Source organism: Pelodiscus sinensis, unplaced genomic scaffold, assembly GCF_049634645.1.
Source record: "Pelodiscus sinensis isolate JC-2024 unplaced genomic scaffold, ASM4963464v1 ctg108, whole genome shotgun sequence".
NCBI classification, from domain to species: domain Eukaryota; kingdom Metazoa; phylum Chordata; order Testudines; family Trionychidae; genus Pelodiscus; species Pelodiscus sinensis.
Genome location: NW_027465888.1, coordinates 232,657 through 258,541, shown reverse-complemented (window position 1 = coordinate 258,541; position 25,885 = coordinate 232,657). Strand labels below are relative to the sequence as shown.

General features: G+C 67.4%; 1 protein-coding gene across 1 annotated transcript; it reads right to left on the bottom strand.

Moving 5' to 3' along the window:
- Positions 1-1,798: 1,798 nt before the first annotated feature.
- LOC102452688 (uncharacterized) lies at positions 1,799-25,625 on the bottom strand. Its single transcript, XM_075916049.1, is given in 20 exon segments — positions 1,799-2,180; positions 3,518-3,707; positions 4,015-4,117; positions 6,522-6,598; positions 6,601-6,733; positions 6,890-7,170; positions 8,607-8,840; positions 9,924-10,126; positions 10,326-10,435; positions 10,746-10,873; positions 11,873-12,080; positions 12,180-12,227; positions 13,949-14,056; positions 14,285-14,370; positions 16,196-16,405; positions 16,786-16,973; positions 17,199-17,311; positions 18,900-19,003; positions 20,425-20,628; positions 25,209-25,625. Coding segments are annotated over 20 exon segments (3,258 nt in total). The 5' UTR covers positions 25,615-25,625; the 3' UTR covers positions 1,799-2,056.
- Positions 25,626-25,885: the final 260 nt, after the last annotated feature.

Sequence of the window (25,885 nt, the reverse complement as noted above, 5' to 3'; positions counted from 1 at the left end):
TGCCAGTGGCTGCGTCCACGCGGGGAAACCCAGCGCGGCCAGCCCAGGCTTAAACAGCCTGGAGACCCGGCCCCAGGGCCCCCGACCGGCTGGGCTCAGCGGCTCGGAGGTTCACCCCCCTCCCCCACCCGGTTTCCCGGAATTGGCCCCAGGCTCCGGCTGCTGCTTTCTGTTTCCGCCGGCTGTGCAGAGTATTTTGAGCCGCCTGACTCAGACTGTCCCCCTGCAACACCCCACCCGCGGCGGAATGAGTCAGCGCTCCGAACAGTTCCTGAAAACAGCCGCAGCCCGGGGCCCGGGAGCAACGCTGGGACCTGCGCGGGGTCACCAGCCACCCGTGCAGTCGATACGGAGTGGGGGGGGGACCAGCCGTCTCCCGCCCAGCCTGCTCCTGATGCTGCTGGCCAGAGGCCCCGGGGGACAGAGCTGGGGGGTGGCACCAGGACCCCTGGGCTCTCTCCTGGCTCTGGGAGGCTGGGGGGCCTGGACCCAGAGGTGTTCAGCTCCCTCCAGGCGGGTTCCTCCTGCTCCCTGGGCCGGCTGGGACGCGCCCCGAGGCGCCAGAGACGGATCCTGGGGAGGGAAAGTGTCCGCAGGCCCCAGGCGCTGTCCATCCCCACCCTGCTGCAGCCGCCCGCCGGGCTCGGGGGCAGGGTCTGACTCGCTCTGCGGCGTCCCTGGCGCCAGCCCGGGCGGAGCTGTGCCTGGCGGGCCCCCGACCCAATGTTCTGCCCCCGCGGGGCCCGCCGCCGCCCTGCCCCAAGCGCGCCGTGGGTCTCACTGCTGTGGGGGGCCTGGCCGGCTGGGGCCCTCTGGGCCAGTGTCCGTGCCCTGAAGACAGCAGCCCGGGGCCCGCTGCCTCCCCAAACAGGGCCCAATGCTGGGATTCCCCGGCTGAGAAACAGGCCAGACCGAGCCTGCCCCTTGGGCGGCCTGTGCCACAGCCAGGGAGGGGACCCGCCCCCCGGGCAGGCAGACCATCCCAGCCGTGTCACCGCGGGGGAGGCGTTGCTGGGGCCTGGGGGGTTTGTCACATGAGCCTCTGAGCGCCCCGCGCCATCTCCACCACCAGCTCTGGGCTGGAAGCAGACCCCACAGGTACCGGGGTCACCCCCCACTCCAGAGCACTGCAGCCCTGAGCGCTCGGCCCCTGGAGGCCCCGGTACAGCACCGGCAGGGTGGAGGGCCCTGGGAGCCGTGCACCGCAGACACCGTCCACTCTGCACCGTAAAAACAGCCCCAAAGGCAGGGGAAACTGAGGCACGGCCCTGTGACCCGACTAGCCCCCAGTTACAGAGGAGCTGGGGTTTGAACTTGGGCATCCCCCCCCCCAACCCCCAGGCCCCACCGCCAGAGCCACGGGCCTGTGCACAGGGAACCCACTGGTTTGCTTTCTGTGGGGGGCTGCGGGGACCAGGAAGTCACTGAAGGGAGAAATTACTCCACCCCCCCCCACCCAACAGGCATCAGGAGTCAGGGAGGGGGGTTAAAATACGTGTTTATTAAACGTGAGCAAGGACTCTGCCAAGCCTCCTCCTCAGCCCATCCCCCGCCCGGCCTGGAGCAGAAGAGACCCTACAATAACACGCCAGCACCAGGTATTTCAGACCCTACAATAACAGACCCGAGCACATGGCAGCTCCCGTGTTCACGAGAGGCCCTGCACTAACACACCAGTGCCTGCACAGGGGCGGCTGCAGCGGAGATACGGAGGGGCCCTGGCAGGCTCCCAGCCGTGGGAAACATCACAGGCCGTGAAACAAGCCTCTCCCGTGGGATCTGATCTGCCCCGTGCTACTGGGAGCGCGGCCCCGCCACGAGTCCCGGCTGGGCTGGGGGGAGGCAGGACGTGGCCTTTGGCCCTCCGGGGCCTGTTGCAGCCAGCCCGCCTGGAAAGCCTCCGCTGTCAGCCGGGAGGCGCGGCCCGCACCGGACTGGCTCCGGAGGCAGAGCAGAGGCTGCAGCTGAGCCAGCGCCTGCCCGAGGCTCCTCCTGACGCGAGGAAGCCTCCCTGCAGCCAGCGGGAGGGCGCGGCCCAGCCCCCGGCGCTCCGTCCTCAGCAGACGACGCAGCGGGAGCGCCGGGGCTGGCTCATGGCCGAACTCAGGTTCTGGATCTGCTGCCGCAGCTGCGCCGCCTCCCCCTGGAAGCCCTCGCGCAGCAGCTGCGCCTGCTCCTGGGGGCAGAGCCGAGGGTTAGCGCCACGGGGGCGGGGGCAGAGCTGGGAGAGAACCCGGCAGTCCTGGGTCCTGCCCCTCTCCCCTCCCTTCCCAGGCCAGCCCTCCTCCCCTCCCAGGGCTGGCAGAGAACCCAGGAGTCCGGGCTCCCCGTCCCCCAACCCACCAGGCCCCCTCCCCTCCCAGGCTGGCAGAGAACCCAGGGGTCCAGGCTCCCGCCCCCCTCAACCCCCCAGCCCTCATCCCCTCCCCAGGGCTGGCAGAGAACCCAGGAGTCCGGGCTCCCCGCCCCCCCCAACCCCCCCAGCCCTCCTCCCCTCCCAGGGCTGGCAGAGAACCCAGGAGTCCGGGCTCATCGCCCCCCCCAACCCCCCAGCCGCCCTCCCCCCTCCAGGGCTGGCAGAGAACCCGGCAGTCCTGGGCTCTCTGCCCCCCCCAACCCACCAGCCCCCCCTCCCCTCCCAGGGCTGAAAGAGAACCCAGGAGACCTGGCTCCCCGCCCCCCCCAACCCACCAGCCCCCTCCCCTCCCAGGGCTGGCAGAGAACCCAGGAGTCCGGGCTCATCGCCCCCCCCAACCCCCCAGCCGCCCTCCCTCCCAGGGCTGGCAGAGAACCCAGGAGTTTGGGCTCCCCGCCCCCCCGCCCCCCCAGTCCCCCTCCCCTCCCAGGGCTGGCAGAGAACCCAGGAGTCCGGGCTCCCCGCCCCCCCAACCCCTCAGGCCCCCTCCCCTCCCAGGGCTGGCAGAGAACCCAGGAGTCCGGGCTCATCGCCCCCCCCAACCCCCCAGCCGCCCTCCCCTCCCAGGGCTGGCAGAGAACCCGGCAGTCCTGGGCTCTCTGCCCCCCCAACCCACCAGCCCCCCCTCCCCTCCCAGGGCTGAAAGAGAACCCAGGAGACCTGGCTCCCCGCCCCCCCCAACCCACCAGCCCCCTCCCCTCCCAGGGCTGGCAGAGAACCCAGGAGTCCGGGCTCATCGCCCCCCCCAACCCCCCAGCCGCCCTCCCCTCCCAGGGCTGGCAGAGAACCCAGGAGTTTGGGCTCCCCGCCCCCCCGCCCCCCAGTCCCCCTCCCCTCCCAGGGCTGGCAGAGAACCCAGGAGTCCGGGCTCCCCGCCCCCCAACCCCTCAGGCCCCCTCCCTCCCAGGGCTGGCAGAGAACCCGGGAGTCCAGGCTCCCCGCCCCCCCGACCCACCAGCCCCCTCCCCTCCCCTCCCAGGGCTGGCAGAGAACCCAGGAGTCCGGGCTCCCCGCCCCCCAACCCCCCAGCCCCCCTCCCCTCCCAGGGCTGGCAGAGAACCCGGGGGTCCGGTCCCAGCTGCCCGGGGGGGCTGGTACCTGCAGTTCAGGGCCAGCGCTCGCTCCTGCTCGGCCAGCAGCTGCCCGCGCTCCTGCTCCATCTTGGCCGTGAGCTGCTGGACGTGCTCCTGGTGGCTGCGCTCCTGGTCCTGCAGCAGCTGCTCCGTCCTGGCCTGCAGCTCCTGGCGCAGCTGGGCCTCCCGCTCGGCCGCCTCGGCCCGCGCCCGCTCCGCTGGGGGCACACGGTCAGGGCCAGAGGGCTCGGGGGGGCCTGGCTCACGGCCCCCCCGGATCTGCGGCGCCGGAGCCCTGGGGCTGAGCTCACCTCATTCATGGGGCTCGGGGCATCCCAGCATCTGTGGGGCACTGGCTGGATGGGGCCTCGGAATCATTGGGCCTGGGCTCACCCGGCCGTGGGGCGCCAGGCCTGCGAGGACACAGGCCCCTCCCCTGCAGAGCCCTGGCATGTGGAGCCCAGGGGTCAGCAGACCCACAGACCCAAGGGGGGGACACGCGCTAGGGCCCCCCGCTGCAGTCACCTTCGATCTCCTTCTGTCTGTCCGTCAGGCTCTGGTCCGTCTGCAGCACAGCCTGGGCCACCGTCTCCTTGGACTTCAGGAACTGCTGCAGCATCTCGGCCGCCTGGGGCACCGGGAGAGAGGGGGTGAGCCGGGTCCACAGCCCCTCCCGCCTGCCCCCCGCAGCCCCTCCCGCCTGCCCCCCGCAGCCCCTCCTGCCTGCCCCCTGCCCCCGCAGCTCCTCCCGCCTGCCCCCCGCAGCCCATCCCGCCTGCCCCCTGCCCCACAGCCCCTCCCACCTGCCCCCCGCAGCCCTCCTGCCTGCCCCCTGCCCCCACAGCCCCTCCCGCCTGCCCCTGCCCCCAGAGCCCCTCCCGCCTGCTCCCTGCCCCCCACAGCACCTCTCGCCTGCCCCCACAGCCCCTCCCGCCTGCCCCCTCCTGTAACAATCTGGCTTTTCTGTAGCCATGCTGAAGGCCTGCGCTAGGCCTGAACCAGAGCCGCCTGCTCGCAGCCAGTCCTGTAAGGCCTGGAGTCACATCCTCACAGGTCCATTTCAACTGTATTACAGTGTCACAGCCGGCTGTGAGGAGGGGACGTTGCCCGGACAGCCCCCCACTGCCACAGATCTCAAGATGGGTAAAGAAAACTGAAGTCACCCCATCGTGTCTGGCAAGAAACTGCTTCTCCAGAGAGGATGGTGTGGGTTCCCCCCCCATGAGCATTGTCACTGCACTGGCCTGTTGTTCGACTGTGAGCTGACTGTTCCTGGCTGCTGCTAGGTGTGACTCAGTGGAGGTGCGGGTCTGCTGGGGTAGCTCATTCTGTTAGGATTGGTTAGTAAAATGATACTAAAGTAATTGGTGACGGTCTAGCTGAGCAAGACTCAGGTTCATTATATACACTGGGCTCCAAGACGGAGACGGAAGTAAAGAAGCAGAGGAAGGAAGAAAAGGCTGGAGGAACAGGAGCACCAAGAGGAGGGAGAAGACCTGGAAGAATTCACCTCCCTGCCTACGACCAGAGACTGACCTTGCCTGGCCAACAGGGGAAGTCTGCCTGTACAGGACTGAAACAAAAGACAGGGCTATGTAGCACTTAAAAGACTAACAAGATGGTTTATTAGATGATGAGCTTTCGTGGGCCAGACCCACTTCCTCAGATCAAATAGTGGAAGAAAATAGTCACAACCATATACAGGCAGTCCCCGGGTTACGTACAAGATAGGGACTGTAGGTTTGTTCTTAAGTTGAATTTGTATGTAAGTCGGAACTGGTACATATTGTAGGGGAAACTCTAGCCAAACATTTCTCCAGAGCTCAGTTTTATTCTCCCACACCTCACTTCCCTCAGTCCTTTATTCTCAAGCTGAGGTGTCTGCTGAGAAAAGCCGCTCCATGTCTCCCTGGTCTGCTGGAGGGGGGGCGCTAGCTTCGCGTCTCCCTGGTCTGCTGGGGGGAAGCAGCTAGTGCGGGGTTGCCTCACCCCGTTTGTAAGTAGGGATCCGATGTAAGTCGGATCCATGTAACCCGGGGACTGCCTGTATACCAAAGGATACAATTAAAAAAAATGAACACACATGAAAGGACAAATCACATTTCAGAACACAAGGGAGTGTGGGGGGGGGGGGGGGGGGGGAAGGAAGGTGAATGCCAGTGAGTTAATGATATTAGAGGTGAGGAAGGGGAGATGTCTGTGAGTTAATAGAATTAGAGGTGATAATGGGGGAAGCTATCTTTGTAATGGGTAAGATAGCTGGGGTCTTTACACTCCGCACGGGACTTAACAAAGACCCCAGCTATCTTACCCATTACAAAGATAGCTTCCCCCATTATCACCTCTAATTCTATTAACTCACAGACATCTCCCTTCCCCACCTCTAATATCATTAACTCACTGGCATTCACCTTCCTTCCCCCCCCCCCACACCCCCCTCTGTTTTGTAATGTGATTTGTCCTTTTCATGTGTGTTCATTTTTTTTAAATTGTATCCTTTGGTATATATGGTTGTGACTATTTTCTTCCACTATTTGATCTGAGGAAGTGGGTCTGGCCCACGAAAGCTCATCATCTAATAAACCATCTTGTTAGTCTTTAAAGTGCTACATAGTCCTGTTTTTTGTTTCAGCTGCACCAGACTAACACGGCTGCATTTCTACACTATTGTACAGGACTGGTGAGCTGACACTGCGCTTGGCATGCGCATGCTGCTTGTTTGGGATTGTCAGTCAGCGGAGGAGAAGGACGTGACTGTGGGAGGCTCTGTCAGTGGCCAGAGACCCCGCCAACGCGCAGGAAGATGCCCCTGAGCCCCAGGAACGGGGTGAAGGTGGTGTGTAAATTCCCAGGGCTGCCCTAGGACCTGGCTAAGTGTCCCCCTGCAGTGTGGAAGGGAGAGAGACGTGTGCGGGTGACTCTCCCCCTCAGATCAAGGGGCCCACAGCCCCCCCAGGGCTCTGCAGAGCCACAGCCGTACACAGAACCCGGAGTCCCGGCCCCAGCCCGTCCATGCAATTGAGCCAATTCACCATGAGCCCCTTCCCGGGCACCAGCTGGTATCTCTCCGCCATCTCCTGCTGGTCGGCCAGGAGCCGCTGGTAGCCCCGGGCACCGAGTAGGTCCCCTCGCGGACCCGCTCCTCCAGCTCCTCCGACAGCTCCATGAGCACGGCCATGCACCGGTCCGAGGAGGCCTGCTCGTTCCGGCGGCACAGCTCCACGCGCCGGGAGTCCAGTGTGTCCTGCAAGAGAGGGGACACGGGAGCCGCTGGCCCCTAAGGTCCTGGGCCCACTCCCTGCCCCACGGAGCCACCCAGCCCCAGAGTGCACCGATGCCCCTGCAGGCCCCTGGCTCGTTCCAGGCTGGGGGAGGGGGTGCCCAGCGCGGGGTCCGGTACCTTCAGCTGCCGCTGGTATTGCTGCTCGTCGTCCTTGAAGGCGCGGGCCATGAACACCCGCAGGGCCTCCCGCTCGCACTGCGCATGCAGCTCCAGCAGCTCCGCCACGCTCTCCGTGGGCAGCGCCGCCCGCCGCTCCAGCAGCCCCTCGTAGGCAGCCACGGCCTCGCCCACCGCCGCCGAGTTCTCCATCTGCGCCAGGGCCAGCACCGCGCTCTCCAGGCAGGGCACCGCCCCGCTGCGGATGGCGTCCACGTAGGTCACCGCCAGGGTCCCCAGCACTGCCGGAGGGGAGGGTCAGCGCCAGGCGCCCAGCGGGGCCGGAGGGGAGGGTCAGTGCCAGGCGCCCAGCGGGGCCGGAGGGGAGGGGCAGCGCCAGGCGCCCAGCGGGGCCGGAGGGGAGGGTCAGCGCCAGGCGCCCAGCGGGGCCGGAGGGGAGGGTCAGTGCCAGGCGCCCAGCGGGGCCGGAGGGGAGGGGCAGCGCCAGGCGCCCAGCGGGGCCGGAGGGGAGGGGCAGCGCCAGGCGCCCAGCGGGGCCGGAGGGGAGGGGCAGCGCCAGGCGCCCAGCGGGGCCGGAGGGGAGGGTCAGCGCCAGGCGCCCAGCGGGGCCGGAGGGGAGGGTCAGCGCCAGGCGCCCAGCAGGGCCGGGGGGGAGGGGCAGCGCCAGGCGCCCAGCGGGGCCGGAGGGGAGGGGCAGCGCCAGGCGCCCAGCGGGGCCGGAGGGGAGGGGCAGCGCCAGGCGCCCAGCGGGGCCGGAGGGGAGGGTCAGCGCCAGGCGCCCAGCGGGTCCGGGGGGGAGGGGCAGCGCCAGGCGCCCAGCGGGGCCGGAGTGGAGGGTCAGCGCCAGGCGCCCAGCGGGGCCGGGGGGGAGGGGCAGCGCCAGGCGCCCAGCGGGGCCGGAGGGGAGGGGCAGTGCCAGGCGCCCAGCGGGGCCAGAGGGGAGGGGCAGCGCCAGGCGCCCAGTGGGGCCGGAGGGGAGGGGCAGCGCCAGGCGCCCAGCGGGGCCAGAGGGGAGGGGCAGCGCCAGGCGCCCAGCGGGGCCGGAGGGGAGGGGCAGCGCCAGGCGCCCAGCGGGGCCGGAGGGGAGGGGCAGCGCCAGGCGCCCAGCGGGGCTGGAGGGGAGGGGCAGCGCCAGGCGCCCAGCGGGGCCGGGGGGGAGGGGCAGCGCCAGGCGCCCAGCGGGGCCGGAGGGGAGGGGCAGCGCCAGGCGCCCAGCGGGGCCAGAGGAGAGGGGAGGGGCAGCGCCAGGCGCCCAGCGGGGCCGGAGGGGAGGGGCAGCGCCAGGCGCCCAGGGGGCCGGGGGGGAGGGGCAGCGCCAGGCGCCCAGGGGGCCGGGGGGGAGGGGCAGCGCCAGGCGCCCAGGGGGCCGGGGGGGAGGGGCAGCGCCAGGCGCCCAGGGGGCCGGGGGGGAGGGGCAGCGCCCAGGCGCCCAGCGGGGCCGGAGGGGAGGGGCAGCGCCAGGCGCCCAGCGGGGCCGGGGGGGAGGGGAGGGGCAGCGCCAGGCGCCCATCGGGGCCAGAGGAGAGGGGAGGGGCAGCGCCAGGCGCCCAGCGGGGCCGGGGGGGAGGGGCAGCGCCAGGCGCCCAGCGGGGCCGGGGGGGAGGGGCAGCGCCAGGCGCCCAGGGGGCCGGGGGGGAGGGGCAGCGCCCAGGCACCCCAGTGATCCCTTTCACAATATGTCCCGATCCCCCCAGGGCCGCGCCCCGCCCCCACTCACAGGTGCCGGTCACCACGTGGCCGCCCGGGAGGGTCTTGGTGCCCGCGTGCTGATGGATGTAGCTGCAGAAGCGCCGCGCCTGCTCCAGGAACTCGGGGCTCAGCGCTGACTCTGGGAGCTGCTCCAGCCGGGGCAGGTCGCGGCGCGGGGCCGGCCGGTCAAACACGAAGCACTTGCGGGACGGGAAGCTCTGACGCAGGCACTTCTTGGGCAAATCCAGCTTCCTGGGCTGGCCTGGGAGAGACGCCCTGGTCAGACCCCCAGGCCACCCTGCCCGGTACCCCCCCGCCCTGCTCGGACCCCCAGGCCAGCCCGCCCGGTACCCCCCCGCCCTGCTCGGACCCCCAGGCCAGCCCGCCCGGTACCCCCCCGCCCTGCTCGGACCCCCAGGCCAGTCTGCCCGGTACCCCCCCCGCCCTGGTCGGACCCCCAGGCCACCCTGCCCGGTACCCCCCCGCCCTGGTCAGACCCCCAGGCCACCCTGCCCGGTACCCCCCCGCCCTGGTCGGACCCCCAGGCCAGTCTGCCCGGTACCCCCCCGCCCTGGTCAGACCCCCAGGCCACCCTGCCCGGTACCCCCCCCGCCCTGGTCGGACCCCCAGGCCAGTCTGCCCGGTACCCCCCCCGCCCTGGTCAGGCCCCCAGGCCACCCTGCCCGGTACCCCCCCGCCCTGGTCGGACCCCCAGGCCAGTCTGCCCGGTACCCCCCCGCCCTGGTCAGGCCCCCAGGCCACCCTGCCCGGTACCCCCCCGCCCTGGTCAGACCCCCAGGCCAGTCTGCCCGGTACCCCCCCCGCCCTGGTCAGACCCCCAGGCCAGCCTGCCCGGTACCCCCCCGCCCTGGTCAGACCCCCAGGCCACCCTGCCCGGTACCCCCCCCGCCCTGGTCAGACCCCCAGGCCACCCTGCCCGGTACCCCCCCCCCGCCCTGGTCAGACCCCCAGGCCACCCTGCCCGGTACCCCCCCGCCCTGGTCAGACCCCCAGGCCACCCTGCCCGGTACCCCCCCGCCCTGGTCAGACCCCCAGGCCAGCCTGCCCGGTACCCCCCCTGCCCTGGTCAGACCCCCAGGCCAGCCTGCCCGGTACCCCCCTGCCCTGGTCAGACCCCCAGGCCAGCCTGCCCGGTACCCCCCCCACCCTGGTCAGACCCCCAGGCCAGCCTGCCCGGTACCCCCCCCGCCCTGCTCAGACTCCAGGCCCAGCCTACCTGGTATCCCCTGCCCTGATCAGACCTTAGGCCCATCTACCCTGGCATCTTGCCCCTCCCAGCCCCACGGACCAGACCCCCCAGGTCCATCCTGCCCACTTGTGGCACCTTCCCGGCGTTTCAGGCTGTTCTCCAGGTACTCGTCCTCGGTGATCGGCCGCCCGTCCAGCTCCAGCTGCAGCGCGAAATCCCGCACGGCCCACACGAAGGCCGGGAAGAACCGCACGAACTCGGCCGAATCCTCCCCCTCCTGCCGGTCGCCCTCGCCTGCCGCCTTCACCTTGATGCGCTCTGTCAGCTCCGACACGTAGCTGGGGGCGGCTAAGGAACCCGAGGTGCAGCGCCCCCTGCGGGGGGTCTCTGAGCCCAGCACCCCCAGCCCACAGCCCCATTTCCCCAGGAACCCGCCCCGGGGTGGCCCTGGGTCCTAGGACCATCCCAGACCCCTGCGACTGCTGCTCCCTGCCGCCCCAGCTCCCCGACTCCTGGCCCCCCGCCGGGGCAGGATACTGCAGCTGCTCCAGGGCGTACTGGTCGATGGTGCCCAGGCTGTTGTAGACCAGGGTGCTGCTGAGCAGCACGGCCAGCGCGAAGATCCAGGCGTCGTTCTGCACGTTGCCCTGCAGGGGCAGGAACCGGGGTCAGCGTCGCCCCCATGCAGCGGGGGGGGGGGGGGAGGAATATGGGGCTGGGGGCATGGGACACCGACCTGTGCTGACCCCAGAGCCCCCCACCTCTAGGCCCAGAGACTCTCCCCACGGCCAGAGGGTCCTTGGTCCCCCCATGTAGAATAGTGATAGAAATGCAGCCGTGTTAGTCTGGTGTAGCTGGAACAAAAGACGGGACGATGTCCACAGTCCCCCCAGGCCTCCCTGCCCCAGATCTCCCTGGGTCCCAGAGCTGAGACCCAGCCCCCTCTGCCCCCCCCACCTTCTCCACGTCGCCCAGCCCCTCGGTGTCCAGCAGCACCAGGGCGTGGCCGGCCCGGCGGGGGTGGGGCAGGACCCACATCCAGATGCCCTTGGTGTGCGACTGGACGGTGGAGCCCAGCGAGAACCCTGCGGAGAGAGGGGAGGGGCTGGGACAGGCGCAGAGCGAGGGAACCCGGGGCCCTGGCCCCCAGCCCCCTCTAACCACTAGACCCCACTCCCCTCCCAGCCCCCACAGCCACTAGACCCCACACCCCGCCCAGCCCCCTCTAACCACTAGACCCCACTCCCCTCCCAGCCCCCCTAACCACTAGACCCCACTCCCCTCCCAGCCCCCCTAACCACTAGACCCCACACCCTCCCAGCCCCCCTAACCACTAGACCCCACTGCCTTCCCAGCCCCCCAACCACTAGACCCCACACCCTCCCAGCCCCCCTAACCACTAGACCCCACACCCTCCCAGCCCCCTAACCACTAGACCCCACACCCTCCCAGCCCCCCTAACCACTAGACCCCACTCCCCTCCCAGCCCCCCTAACCACTAGACCCCACTGCCTTCCCAGCCCCCCAACCACTAGACCCCACACCCTCCCAGCCCCCCTAACCACTAGACCCCACTCCCCTCCCAGCCCCCCTAACCACTAGACCCCACTGCCTTCCCAGCCCCCCTAACCACTAGACCCCACACCCCTCCCAGCCCCCCTAACCACTAGACCCCACACCCCTCCCAGCCCCCTCTAACCACTAGACCCCACTCCCCCCCAGCCCCTCTAACCACTAGACCCCACTCCCCTCACAGCCCCCCAACCACTAGACCCCACTGCCCTCCCAGCCCCCTCTAACCACTAGACCCCACTCCCCTCACAGCCCCCCAACCACTAGACCCCACTCCCCTCCCAGCCCCCCTAACCACTAGACCCCACTGCCTCCCAGCCCCCCCAGCCACTAGACCCCACTTCCCTCTAACCACTAGACCCCACTGCCCTCCCAGCACTAGGGACAGAGTCCTGGGGCCCCAGGGCAGGGCTCACATCTCTCACCCGGTCTCTTGCTGGCCAGTTTGTCCCTCCCTGCCCCCCCACTCAGCCCCATGGCCCCACCCACCCCATAGCCCCCCAGCTGCTCACCTCCCTGGTCCTTGCCGGCCAGTTTGTTCATGAGGTAGGACTTGCCGGTGCGGTACAGCCCGGCGATCGCCACCACCACCACGGGCTGGGCGATGCTCCGGAGCAGGGCCAGGGCCTCCTGTCTGAGCTGCAGCTCCCCGCCCGGCCGGTTCTCGACCAGGCACATCGGCTCCTCCATGGCGCCTGGGGGCAGCGGGCCGGGGGCAGCCTGGGGGCAACAGCGCAGGGTGACGCTGGGCACGGGGCAGGTTGGACTCCCCCGAAAGGCAGCCAGGAGGGGGTGGGGCTGGGCCGACAGGCCACTCACCTGGGCCGGGACGGGTTGAGACGCCTGCAGCGGGACCACTCGCTCCCTCTGCCGGGAGAGACACCGGAGAGCGCGGCTGGATTCCCGACGGGCAAAGGGCTCAGCAAGAACCCAGGAGCCCTGCTCCCCGCCCCCGCTCTAACCGCCAGGCCCCACTGCCCTCCCAGGGACAGGGCAAGAACCCAGGAGCCCTGCTCCCCGCCCCCGCTCTAACCGCCAGGCCCCACTGCCCTCCCAGGGACAGGGCAAGAACCCAGGAGCCCTGGCTCCTCTCCCCGCCCCCGCTCTAACCGCCAGGCCCCACTGCCCTCCCAGGGACAGGGCAAGAACCCAGGAGCCCTGCTCCCCGCCCCCGCTCTAACCGCTAGGCCCCGCTGCCCTCCCAGGGACAGGGCAAGAACCCAGGAGCCCTGCTCCCCGCCCCCGCTCTAACCGCCAGGCCCCACTGCCCTCCCAGGGACAGGGCAAGAACCCAGGAGCCCTGGCTCCTCTCCCCGCCCCCGCTCTAACCGCTAGGCCCCACTGCCCTCCCAGGGACAGGGCAAGAACCCAGGAGCCCTGGCTCCCCGCCCCCGCTCTAACAGCTAGGACTCACTGCCCTCCCAGGGACAGGGCAAGAACCCAGGAGCCCTGGCTCCCCGCCCCCGCTCTAACCGCCAGGCCCCACTGCCCTCCCAGGGACAGGGCAAGAACCCAGGAGCCCTGGCTCCCCGCCCCCGCTCTAACAGCTAGGACTCACTGCCCTCCCAGGGACAGGGCAAGAACCCAGGAGCCCTGGCTCCCCGCCCCCGCTCTAACCGCTAGGCCCCACTGCCCTCCCAGGGACAGGGCAAGAACCCAGGAGCCCTGCTCCCCGCCCCCGCTCTAACCGCCAGGCCCCACTGCCCTCCCAGGGACAGGGCAAGAACCCAGGAGCCCTGGCTCCCCGCCCCCGCTCTAACAGCTAGGACTCACTGCCCTCCCAGGGACAGGGCAAGAACCCAGGAGCCCTGGCTCCTCTCCCCGCCCCCGCTCTAACCGCTAGGCCCCACTGCCCTCCCAGGGACAGGGCAAGAACCCAGGAGCCCTGGCTCCCCGCCCCTGCTCTAACAGCTAGGACTCACTGCCCTCCCAGGGACAGGGCAAGAACCCAGGAGCCCTGGCTCCCCGCCCCCGCTCTAACCGCCAGGCCCCACTGCCCTCCCAGGGACAGGGCAAGAACCCAGGAGCCCTGGCTCCTCTCCCCGCCCCCGCTCTAACCGCTAGGCCCCACTGCCCTCCCAGGGACAGGGCAAGAACCCAGGAGCCCTGGCTCCCCGCCCCCGCTCTAACCGCCAGGCCCCACTGCCCTCCCAGGGACAGGGCAAAAACCCAGGAGCCCTGGCTCCCCGCCCCCGCTCTAACAGCTAGGACTCACTGCCCTCCCAGGGACAGGGCAAGAACCCAGGAGCCCTGGCTCCCCGCCCCCGCTCTAACCGCCAGGCCCCGCTGCCCTGCCCCAGCTGGGGCGAACGTGGCTGGCCCCCCCACCCAGCAAAGGGCTGCCACGGCCGGCCATCTGTACAGCCGCTCGGGGCCTCTCCACCGGACGGGCGCTGGCCCCGTCTGGCCCTGCCGGGACTCGGAAGCGGGGGTGAGACACAGGCCCGGCCCCACCCAGCCACAGTGCCCCACGGCAGCAAGCGGGCCTGTCTGACGAGAGCTGTCCGGTCTCAGCCCCCATCTCTGGGCTGAGCTGGAACCAGAACCGGCCCTGCCCCCTGCAGCCCCGGCCCCGATCCCTCACTGACCTTGGGCTCCGGCACCGAGGGCTGGGCAGCGCCGGCTGCAGCACCCCTGGCTCGGAGGCCCCCCGCAGAGTCCGGTGGGTTCCCCACGGATCCATCGCTGCCTCCCTGCTGGGAGCAGAAACCCGCCGTCACCTGGGCCCTTCCGCCTCCCCCCAGCACACAGCTCCCCGGGACCCCCTGATCCCCCTCCACCCCCCCAGCGCACAGCTACCCGGGACCCCCTGATCCCCCTCCATCCCCTCCAGCACACAGCTCCCCGGGACCTCCCGATCCCCCTCCACCCCCAGCGCACAGATCCCCGGGACCCCTGCATCTCCCAGCCTCAAGCCCCCTCACCTGCAAGGCACTGCAGACCTCACTCAGCAGAACGGGCTGGTCCCGGGACAGCAGGTCCACGAGGCGCTCCAGGAAATCAGCCAGGACTGGAGAGAGGAGGGAGCAGGGTTTGGTGGGTGGGGGGCGCCTATCCTGACCCTCCCCTCCCCCAGGTCCTGTGTGGGGTGCCGCTGCTGCAGGGTGAGCTGCGACTCCGGGGGCTCAGCACTGGGGCTGGAGGGGCGTGGGCAAGTCGTGGGCCTGCTTTGTGCCTCAGTTTCCCCTGCCGTCCAGAGGGCCCACGGCTGGCTGGGAAGCCTTAGAGAAGAGCCAGGGATTCTGTGCCTCCAGGCGGCAGCGTCCCTCAGTGCCAGGGGTGGAGGCTGGTGACTGCCGGGCCGGAGGCAGGGCCAGGCCTGGGTGCCTGACGGGCTTCCGGGCCCTGGCAATTCCAGCAGGACCAGCCCGGCCCCGGAGCCTCAGCCAGCGGGACCAGCCCAGCCCCGGCGCCTCAGCCAGCGGGACCAGCCCAGCCCCGGCGCCTCAGCCAGCGGGACCAGCCCAGCCCCGGCGCCTCAGCCAGCGGGACCGGCCCAGCCCCAGCGCCTCGGCCAGCAGGACCAGCCCAGCCCCAGCGCCTCAGCCAGCAGGACCAGCCCGGCCCCGGAGCCTCAGCCAGCGGGACCAGCCCAGCCCCGGCGCCTCAGCCAGCGGGACCGGCCCAGCCCCGGCGCCTCAGCCAGCGGGACCAGCCCAGCCCCGGCGCCTCAGCCAGCGGGACCAGCCCAGCCCCGGCGCCTCAGCCAGCGGGACCAGCCCAGCCCCGGCGCCTCAGCCAGCGGGACCGGCCCAGCCCCAGCGCCTCGGCCAGCGGGACCAGCCCAGCCCCGGTGCCTCGGCCAGCGGGACCAGCCCAGCCCCGGCGCCTCAGCCAGCGGGACCAGCCCAGCCCCGGCGCCTCAGCCAGCGGGACCAGCCCGGCCCCGGAGCCTCAGCCAGCGGGACCAGCCCAGCCCCGGCGCCTCAGCCAGCGGGACCAGCCCAGCCCCGGCGCCTCAGCCAGCGGGACCAGCCCAGCCCCGGCGCCTCAGCCAGCGGGACCGGCCCAGCCCCAGCGCCTCGGCCAGCGGGACCAGCCCAGCCCCGGTGCCTCGGCCAGCGGGACCAGCCCAGCCCCGGTGCCTCGGCCAGCGGGACCAGCCCAGCCCCGGCGCCTCGGCCAGCGGGACCAGCCCAGCCCCGGCGCCTCGGCCAGCGGGACCGGCCCAGCCCCAGCGCCTCGGCCAGCGGGACCAGCCCAGCCCCGGCGCCTCAGCCAGCGGGACCGGCCCAGCCCCAGCGCCTCAGCCAGCGGGACCGGCCCAGCCCCAGCGCCTCGGCCAGCGGGACCGGCCCAGCCCCAGTGCCTCGGCCAGCGGGACCAGCCCAGCCCCGGTGCCTCGGCCAGCGGGACCAGCCCAGCCCCAGCGCCTCGGCCAGCGGGACCAGCCCAGCCCCAGCGCCTCGGCCAGCGGGACCAGCCCAGCCCCAGCGCCTCGGCCAGCGGGACCAGCCCAGCCCCAGCGCCTCGGCCAGCGGGACCAGCCCAGCCCCAGCGCCTCGGCCAGCGGGACCAGCCCAGCCCCGGTGCCTCGGCCAGCGGGACCAGCCCAGCCCCGGTGCCTCGGCCAGCGGGACCGGCCCAGCCGCACGGGAAGCTCCGGACAGAAAGCCGCGCTGAACCGAAGAGCCAGGCTCCCGCCGCCTGGGGCTTTCCCGGCCCTGTGGAGAACCACGGGCGCCCAGGAGCGTGGCCCTGCTGCCGAATCTGCATCTGTGCCCAGCCGTGTTGCCCTGCGGTCCCAGGGGCCTGGCCCATGACCTGGCCGCGCTAGGCGCTGTACAGACCCCGTGCAGGCTGCCCTGCTCCTCCGCCTCCAGCCACACACTTACGCTCCCCATCGACCTCTCGATTCCCCACCACGACCTTTGGGCGCTGGCTCAGGGCGTAGTCCTTGAAACGCCCCATCTGCTCCTGGAACGTGGGGTGCAGCCGCTCTGCGGGAGACCCAGGCTCGCCGGGCGCTCGGGGGGCACAGAAACGGAAGAGCTTCTGGTGGGGGAACAACCTCTGTATGCAGCTGGACGGGGAGTCCTCCGAATCTGCAAGAGAAGGGGGCGGGAGAACTGAGCCGCAGGCGACGCCCAGGGCACAGATGTGGCCGCTCTGGGGCAGGCCATGAGGCTTGTTTATAGAGGAGACCCTGGCCCAGCAGGGAGATGCGGCCACCACTGGGGAGGGGCACGAAGGCTGTTTGTACAAACGCCCCTCCTCGCCTGGCTGGGAGATGCGGCCCCTCTGGGTGGACCATGGAGGAAAATGCAGCCACCTCTGGGGCAGGGCACGAAGGCTGTTTCCCAGCAGAGCGGGTTTAGGACAGGAAGTGACTCCGGCTCCCCTCTGAGAGGTCGGGGCGAGTTGGGGAGGCAGGACAGAGCCGGCTGGGCAGCGGCCCGCACCTCAGGGCTCCCCTCCCACGCACCTTGCGGGGAGCTGAGCGCCGACGCCAGATCGTGGTCCATGGCTTCCAGCGCCTGGTCCAGGCAGGGGTCGGGCGCCACGTCCCGCAGGCACCACACGAAGGCAGGCAGCACGCTGCTGAGCAGGGAGCTGTTTTCCCAGGAGCACTCGTCCAGCACGCGCACCACCCGCGGCAGGTCCCTCACGTAGCTGCGGGGCGCCGTGAAGGAAAAGACAGGCCGAGCCGCGGGAACCCACCTGGCTGGGGAGGCAAGGGGAGGGCAGGGGGCTGGGAATGGGGCATGGGGGGGGGTAGCAGTCCCAACCCAGCTCCCCGGCAGGAAGCAGGCTGGGCCGGGAGGCGGGCGGGGGGAGGGGAGCGGGCAGGCTGGGCAGGGGCAGGCCCGTGGGGGGATGCCGTGCTGGGCAGGATACGCCAGGCGGTCCAGCTGTCCCTGGGGGTCGTCCTCGCCCCGGGAGTTGTAGATAAAGACGCTGCTGAGCAGCACGTTCAGGAGGAAGAGTCGGGAGAGTTTTGTCTCGTCGCCCTGCAACGGCACCACGAGGCGCATGAGCATCTTTACCCCCAGAGCCGGGGGAGAACCCAGCCCCCTCTAACCACTGCACCTCACTCCCCCCAGAGCCGGGGAGAACCCAGCCCCCTCTAACCACTGCACCCCACTCCCCCCAGAGCCAGGGGAGAACCCAGCCCCCCTCTAACCACTGCACCTCACTCCCCCCAGAGCCAGGGGGAGAACCCAGCCCCCTCTAACCACTGCACCCCACTCCCACCAGAGCCAGGGGAGAACCCAGCCCCCTCTAACCACTGCACCCCACTCCCCCCAGAGCCAGGGGAGAACCCAGCCCCCTCTAACCACTGCACCCCACTCCCACCAGAGCCAGGGGAGAACCCAGCCCCCTCTAACCACTGCACCCCACTTCCACCAGAGCCGGGGGAGAACCCAGCCCCCCTCTAACCACTGCACCCCACTCCCCCCAGTGCCAGGGGGAGATCCCAGGTACCCTGGCTTCCAGCGCCTGTGACACGGAGGACAGGGAGCACTGGGGTGTCTGAGGGGAGGTGGGGGATGGGTTAGAACCTCTCCCTTGTGTAAGGGGGGGCTGGGGGGCACAGGGAGCGCTGGGGTGTCTGAGGGGAGGTGGGGGATGGGTTAGAACCTCTCCCCTGTGTAAGGGGGGGCTGGGGGGCACAGGGAGCGCTGGGGTGTCTGAGGGGATTTGCTGGGGGCTGTTCGCTGGCGAGGGTGGCAGCTGACACACTCCACGTGACTGTCACGTGACTGGATTTTAAAGTGGCAGCCAGATCACTGCTGCGCCCACGGGGGGTGTTTGCCCCAAAGTCGGTACAAAGGGGCCGTGTGAGGTGTCAAATGGAAGCTTGTGCTCTACTGATTGTGTGTGACACTCGTGTGACGTGTGTGTGTGGAGTTGTGGCCGTGGGCTCTGGGCTGGTGCGGGGAACGTTCTGTCTGGGAGGGAGCCATGGGCCGCTCTGCCTGTCGTGAGGGGAGCTCAGCGTGTCACCGCGGGGTACGTGGTGTGGCTGGGACATGGCCCATGTGTTTAACCAGGCTGATGTCCTAGCGCAGCCCAGCACGGATGGACGCCGCTCCGCTGTGTCCCTGTGGCTAACAGGGAGGGGTGGGAAGGGCTGCGTGTGACTCTGGCCAGTGGTCTGTGGCTTGCCGGTCACTGGGACCACAGGGGGGTGCTGTGACTTGGGTAGGTCCCGTCAGGACATTGAACCTGGCAAGAACGGTATCAAAGCACAGACTGTCTGTTGACGGACTCCTGATATTGATAGTTCACGGTTAATGCCTGTACCTGGTCTTGGAACTTCTTACAGCACAAAGGAGGTTCCAGCCATAATGTGCTGTGTGGAAGGGGAAACTGAGGCACGCCACCATGATGTTTTCCTGGCTAAGGGCCAAGATGCCTACACTGTGGGGGATGAGAATCCCCACAGTAACTCAGTGGTAACTGGATTTCAGACACCCCTGCCTCTAACTGCTGCTCCCACTCCCCTCCGCGAGCCAGGGAGAGAACCCCGGCGGACTGGCTCCCAGCCCCACCCCACCCCCCCCCACACACACTCTAACCACTAGATACCACTACCTCTTGCTCGGGAAATCCCTCCGTGTCGAGCAGCACCAGACCCTGGTCTGGTTCAGTCGGGTGAGGCAGGCACCAGAGCCAGATCCCCGGGGAGCAGGGGAAACCTGTGGGGAGAGAGGGGTGCTGAGTGGGGGGCAGTGGCGAAAGGAGAGATGGAGAGGCTCAGGCAGGGTCGGGGGGAGGCCCAGGCATGGAGATAGGGGGTGGGAATCAGGTGAGGTCCAGGCAGGAGGGAGTGAGGGTGCCCAGGGAGTCAGGAAGGCGCTGGAAGGGGGCTGGGGAAGGGGGCAGGCAGGCGCCGGGGAAGGAAAAGAAATGTAGCAACACCAGCTGGGAGGGGCCCCGGCGCTGCGGCAGGACACAGCAAAGTGAGACCAGCCCCGCCAGGGGCCCGTCTAGGCCCGGATGCTCTGACTCCCGGGCCAGCAGGGGCTGCGCCTTCTCCTCAGCAGGGATGTAAAAACATTAACCATGGGGCTGCCAGCTGCCAGCTCCCGCCCTACCGGGCTGCCGGCTCCTGCCCTACCGGGCTGCTGGCTTACCGGGCTGCCGGCTCCCGCCCTACCGAGCTGCTGGCTTACCGGGCTGCCGGCTCCTGCCTTACCGGGCTGCCGGCTCCCGCCCTACCGGGCTGCTGGCTTACCGGGCTGCCGGCTCCTGCCCTACCGGGCTGCTGGCTTACCGGGCTGCCGGCTCCCATCCTACCGAGCTGCTGGCTTACCGGGCTGCCGGCTCCTGCCTTACCGGGCTGCTGGCTTACCGGGCTGCCGGCTCCCATCCTACCGAGCTGCTGGCTTACCGGGCTGCTGGCTCCCGCCCTACCGAGCTGCTGGCTTACCGGGCTGCCAGCTCCCGCCCTACCGGGCTGCTGGCTTACCGGGCTGCCGGCTCCCACCTTACCGGGCTGCTGGCTTACCGGGCTGCCAGCTCCCGCCCTACCGAGCTGCTGGTTTACCGGGCTGCCAGCTCCCGCCCTACCGGGCTGCTGGCTGCGAGCTCCAACCCGCAGCCCCGGCGTCAGTGAACTGGTTACCTGTTTACATCCCTAATTTCCAGTCGAGCTTCTGTGTCCCACCTGAGCTTCCCTCCCCCGTCCCACGACTGACCCTCAGGACTCTGCCCTGACCCACCTCCGGGAGTGGAGCCGGGGGGCCAGCCTGAGTGCCCGCCCTGGTGCTATCCGTTTTTCCCCTTTCCCCTCCCCCAGTGACGTCCCACACGGCTGCCCCTTGGCTCCCTTCCCCTGACCAGGGCGGACCCTCCTGGCCAGTACAGGGCGGCACCAGGCAGCCAGGTCGCTCGCAGTTGGCTTTGCCCGCCAGAACTTCTCCTGCCGCCGGTGCTCCCCATGCGCCTTCCGTCAGCACAGCTGTCAGACACTGGACCCCGCAATCCAGCTCTCGGCTCTGTCCGGGGCCGGGGGCGGGGAGGCAGGGGAGGCCCAGGGGAGGACTGGAGGGGGCGAGCCAGAATGCGATGGGGTGTGGTGGGGCAGAGGGAACGGGGAGCAACGGGGACCCTTCACCTTGGCCCTGCCCTGCCAGCCGGTCCATGAGGAAGGATTTCCCGGTGCCACAGGGCCCGAAGATGGCGAGGACGTGAAGGGGACGGTTGAGGCCCCGGAGCAGGTCCAAGGCGGCCGGGTTCACCTGCAGGGTGCCAGAGCTGGGCACTGGCTCCACCAGGCAGACGGGCTCCATGGCTCTGGTGCGGGGCCCGGCGCACGAGGCTGGGGAGAGAGGGTCGTGTTACACAAGAGGCTGGGACCAGGCATGCATGCCCGCCACAGAGCCTGGCTCCCCAGTGCGAGTGGGGCCCCACTGCTCTCAGGGGGTCTGTCTACACTACAAAGTGAATTCGAACTCACAGCCGTTAGTTCAAATTAACGTGGAGAGGCGCTACACGTGCAAACCGCTAGTTCCAACTGAACTGGAACTAGCGGAGCGCTTAATTGGAACTAGGTGAACCTCATTCCACGAGGACTAAGCCTAGTTCCAATTAACTAGTTTGAATTAAGGGCTGTGTGGCCACTTCATTCGAACTAGTGGGAGGCTAGCCCTTCCCAGCTTGCCCTGGTGGCCACTCTGGGCACCACCAGGGAAACTCTTCTGCCCCCCTCCCGGCCCCGGAGCCCTTAAAGGGGCACGTGCTGGCTACGGTGCTTGTGCTAGTTGCAAGCCTGCCAGCACCCAGCCAGCAGACCCTGCACCTGGCACGGCATGAGCCAGCCACCTGCTGCCACCCAGCCCTCCGCCTCTTCCCAGGACCAGGCTGGCAGCTGCCCTGGAGCCTGCCCAGGTCCGCAAGAGGCGGGCGCCCGCCTGGTCTAGTGCGGAGATCGTGGACTTCATCGAGATTTGGGGGGAGCCTCCAACGTCCACAACCTCCGCACTAGGCACAGGAAGGCGGCCGTCTAGGGCAGGAGAGCTGCCAGCCTGGCCACCAAAGGCCACATGCGAACCCAGGAGCAGGTTTGCATGAAAATCAAGTTGGTCCAGTGAGACCCCCCGACCCTGAGCCCTGAGCTTAGAACATAAGAATGGCCGTACTGGGTCCAACCAAAGGTCCATCTAGCCCAGTAGCTTGTATGCCGACAGCGGCCAACACCAGGTACCCCGGAGGGGATGGACCAAAGACAATGACCAATCCATTTGTCTCATGCCATCCATCTCCAGCCTTCCACAAACAGAGCCAGGGACACCGTTCCTACCCCCTGGCTAATAGCACTCCATGGACCCAACCTCCATGAATTTATCTAACTTCTCTTTAAACTCTGTTATAGTCCTAGCCTTCACAGCCTCCTGTGGCAAGGAGTTCCACAGGTTGATGATGTGCTGTGTGAAGAAGAACTTTCGCTTATTAGTTTTAAACCTGCTGCCCATTCATTTCATTTGGGGTGCCAGCTGTCTACTCTGGCCTCTTGAATTTGCGCAAGAGCACTGACTTGGTAATGTACAAAATCAGTGCTTCTTGCGCAAATACTTTCACGCTCCTGCTCGGGAAAAATCCCTCTTGCGCAAGAATATTTGCACAAGAGGCCCAGTGTAGACAGGGAAGAATTGTTTTGTGCAAAAAAGCCCCAATGGCTAAAATGGCAATTGGGGCTTTCTTGTGCAAAATCGCATCTAGACTGGCCACGGATGCTTTTGCGCAAAAGCATCCTTGCCAATCTAGACGCTCTTTTGCGGAAATACTTTTAACGGAAAAACTTTTCCGTTAAAAGAATTTCCACAAAATCATGCCAGTCTAGATGTAGCCTTGGTGTCCTCTAGTCCTTCTATTATGGGAACTAATGAAGAACTTTTCTTTATTCATCCTCTCCACCCCACTCATGCTTTTAGAGAACTCTATCCTATCCCCCCTCAGTCTCCTCTTTTCTAAGCGGAAAAGTCCCAGTCTCTTTAGCCTCTCTTCATATGGGACTTGTTCCAAACCCCTAATCATTGTAGTTGCCCTTTTTTGAACCCTTTCTAAGGCCAAAATATCGTTTTTGAGGTGAGGAGACCACACCTGTACACAGTACTGAAGATATGGAGTACCATAGTTTGATACTTCCCCTCCTCCTTCTTCCCCTGGCTTCCCCCTTCCAGCTCCCTCCTCCCAGGTTTCCACCTCCCCTCTCCCACCTCCTTTTCCCAGTCTCCCCAGAGGTTATTCCCTCCCACCCCCAGTTTTGTTAAAGAAAGAGAGTTTCTATTTTTGAACATTTTGAACACACATGTCCTTTATTTTTTACATCAGGAAGGGGGGCTAGGGAGGGGTAAGTGGAATGAGGTGAGGGAGGAATGGGGCACAACCCCCTGATGGGGAGGACTGGGGTGGCTCTGCAGGCTCCTCGGGGTGCAAGCTCTCCTGCAGGGCCTCCTGGATCCTGACAGCCCCCCGATTGACCCCCCCAGATGGCAGCCTGCAGCAAGTGCAGCCGGGCTGATGGCCGAGTGCTGTGATGTGCCGAGTGTGGGCACTCAGGGCACTCCGAGACAGGACTGCTTTGCTGTCCCTCATCGAGGTAGACAGGCAAGCGGGGAACCCTGAGAACTGTCTGTCCAGGGTAGGGGTCAGGTCCCTTTAAGCACAGCCCTCGGCTAGCCTGAGGCAGCAGCTCCACGCTCTAAGTCCTAACCTGATGCCCGGCTGGCACTGCTTCCAGCCAGCCTTAACCTCGGTTCAGGGTCCACTCAATGTGGACGTACTATTTCAAATTGTCAAAACGCTAATTCGAATTAGTGTTTAGGTCTAGATGCACTAGTTCGAATTAGCTTAGTTCGAATTAACTAATTCGAATTAGTGCTGTAGTGTAGACATACCCTGGGAGCAGGTCCCACCCAGGGCCCCATCCCCAGACCCGTGCTGGAGAGGGCAAGATTTGTGGCTTGGCAGCTGGTACCACCAGAACCAGGCCCACCCCAGGGCACCTCGTGTTCAAGGAGGGGGCAGAAGAGACACCCCCCTTTAACCAGCTTCCTGGCCCCTCCACAGGGAGCTGACTGACCCTGTTTAGAGAGGGGGAAACTGAGGCACAGAACAGGCAGTGGGCCTGTGTCAGGGTTACAGACAGATCCCAGCCCCTGCTGCTTTACTCCACCAGACCCCACGCCCCTCCAGGAGCTGGGAGAGAACCCAGGAGTCCTGGCTCCCAGCCCCCTACACCCACTCTAACCACCAGACCCCACGCCCCTTTGGGAGCCGAGAGAGAACCCACAGACTGGAAGGTCAGAAGGGACCAGCATGTTCATCTCTAGTCCGACCTCCCGCGTGGGCCAAGCCCCTGCCCAGCCCCTTCTGTACGGAGCCGGTTCCGGACTCCAGCTGACCGGAGGGAATCCCCCATTTTCACCTGAGTGCTTCCTGCCCCAGACCCAAGCCCCCAGGTCCCAGCCCCCCAGCCCCAGGAGCGGGGAGAGAACCCGGGAGTCCGGGCACAAACCTGGCAGGAGCCGTGCGGAGCCGAGGCTGGACCAGAAGCTTCCCGGCCGGGAGCAAGGCTGAGACTGGGCAGCACACGGGGCTTTCGCTTTCACTTTCGGGCTGCCAACTCCTCCTCCCCTGCCATGGGCAGCCTTACGTCAGTGATCCCCCGGCCAGGCTGGGAGCCGGGACCCCTGGGTTCCCTGCCCAGCTCTGGGAGGGCAGGGGAGTCTAGTGGTTAGAGCGGAGGACTCCTGGCTTCTCTCCTGGGCTCAGGGAGGGTTTTAAGCTCTGGGGTTATTGCTCATGTCGCTGCTGCCACCGTGAGGAAAACGCAGGGACTCACCTCCCGGCACTGTGCAGATGGGCCCCGGGCAGTGAATTCTGCGATGTGCCCCAGCCCGGAGACGATGGTTCACACATCCCCTCCCTGTCGCACGTTCTCCGTAGCGGTGCAGATCACAACATCCATTCTGCACACAGGCATAAACAATTAGAGGGAACACTGCTCCTGGCCCGCAGCCCCCTCCTGCTCTAACCACTGCTCCTCACTCCTCTCCCTGAGCAGAGGGGCTGGTGGGACTTAAGGATGTTAAAAATATCGATTCATTTACTAGTCAACTAGTCCATGGGCACTTCCGCGTTCCGCCTTGGAAATGTACAAGAGCCCCAGCGGGGGACTCGGCTGACTCCGGGCTCCATGCAGCGCTGCCGCTTCGAAATGCCACACGGAGCCCAGGGTCAGCTACGGAGGCCCCAGCTGACCCAGGGCTCCACGCCGTACTGCTGCTTTGAAACTGGACTCCCACGGAGGAGTTTTAAGCTCTGGGTTCAGCACTGCACAATTACTCCTAATGTCGCCGCTGCAACCTTCAGGAACCAAATCAGAGAGAGAATCGATTTTCCTTCCACCCGAACAAACGGTAGGCTGACAGCCCACGAGCGACATCCCTTCACCTGGCTCTGGGACACGGCCCCCTGGGGTTATACGGGGATCCCTCGCCTGGCGCTGGGACCTGGCCCCTCTGGGGTGAGAAGGGGCTGGTTCCAGAGGGACCCCTTGCTTGGTGCTGGCATGCGGCCCCTCTGGAATGGAGCCCAGCTGCATCTTACCACCACCAGTAGCACTTTGGGACAGGAGTTTAAGGGCCCAGTCTTATCCCACTGACACTGCAAAGGGCGTTCACCAGCTGCGCTGGGCCCCTGTGGGGAATTGCTGGAAAACTGAGGTTAATGTCCCAGACTGGGGGAAACAGCCCTGTCCTGAGAGCAAGGCCGACTGCCATTCGCACTGGGAACAGCAGCAGCACAGCATGCTGGGAGCTTCCACCTACATGGCCGCTCTGCCGTGGTGCATGCTGGGAGGTGTTAGACCATAGGAACCGTCAGACTGAGTCATACCAAAGGTCTGGGAACTCGTCCACCTCCCTTGGCCGCACTGGCGCATTGCATGCTGGGAACTCGTCCACCTCCCTTGGCCGCACTGGCGCATTGCATGCTGGGAACTCGTCCATCTCCCTTGGCCACGCTGGCACATTGCATGCTGGGAACTCGTCCACCTCCCTTGGCCGCGCTGGCGCATTGCATGCTGGGAACTCGTCCACCTCCCTTGGCCACGCTGGCGCATTGCATGCTGGGAACTCGTCCACCTCCCTTGGCCGCGCTGGCGCATTGCATGCTGGGAACTCGTCCACCTCCCTTGGCCGCGCTGGCGCATTGCATGCTGGGAACTCGTCCACCTCCCTTGGCCGCACTGGCACATTGCATGCTGGGAACTCGTCCACCTCCCTTGGCAGCACTGGCGCATTGCATGCTGGGAACTCGTCCACCTCCCTTGGCCGCACTGGCACATTGCATGCTGGGAACTCATCCACCTCCCTTGGCAGCACTGGCGCATTGCATGCTGGGAATTATTACCTTGGTCTGCCCCTTCAGAGACTTTGCATGGGGGGATGTCACCTGTATGGATCAGTGTTTCTGCCCCCTATTTACCCAGTGGTTCAGTCAGTCCCATCCCTACCGTTTTACACCCCCCTCCCCAACATGGTTCTGTCCCCATTTGCATAATGGTTCAGTCC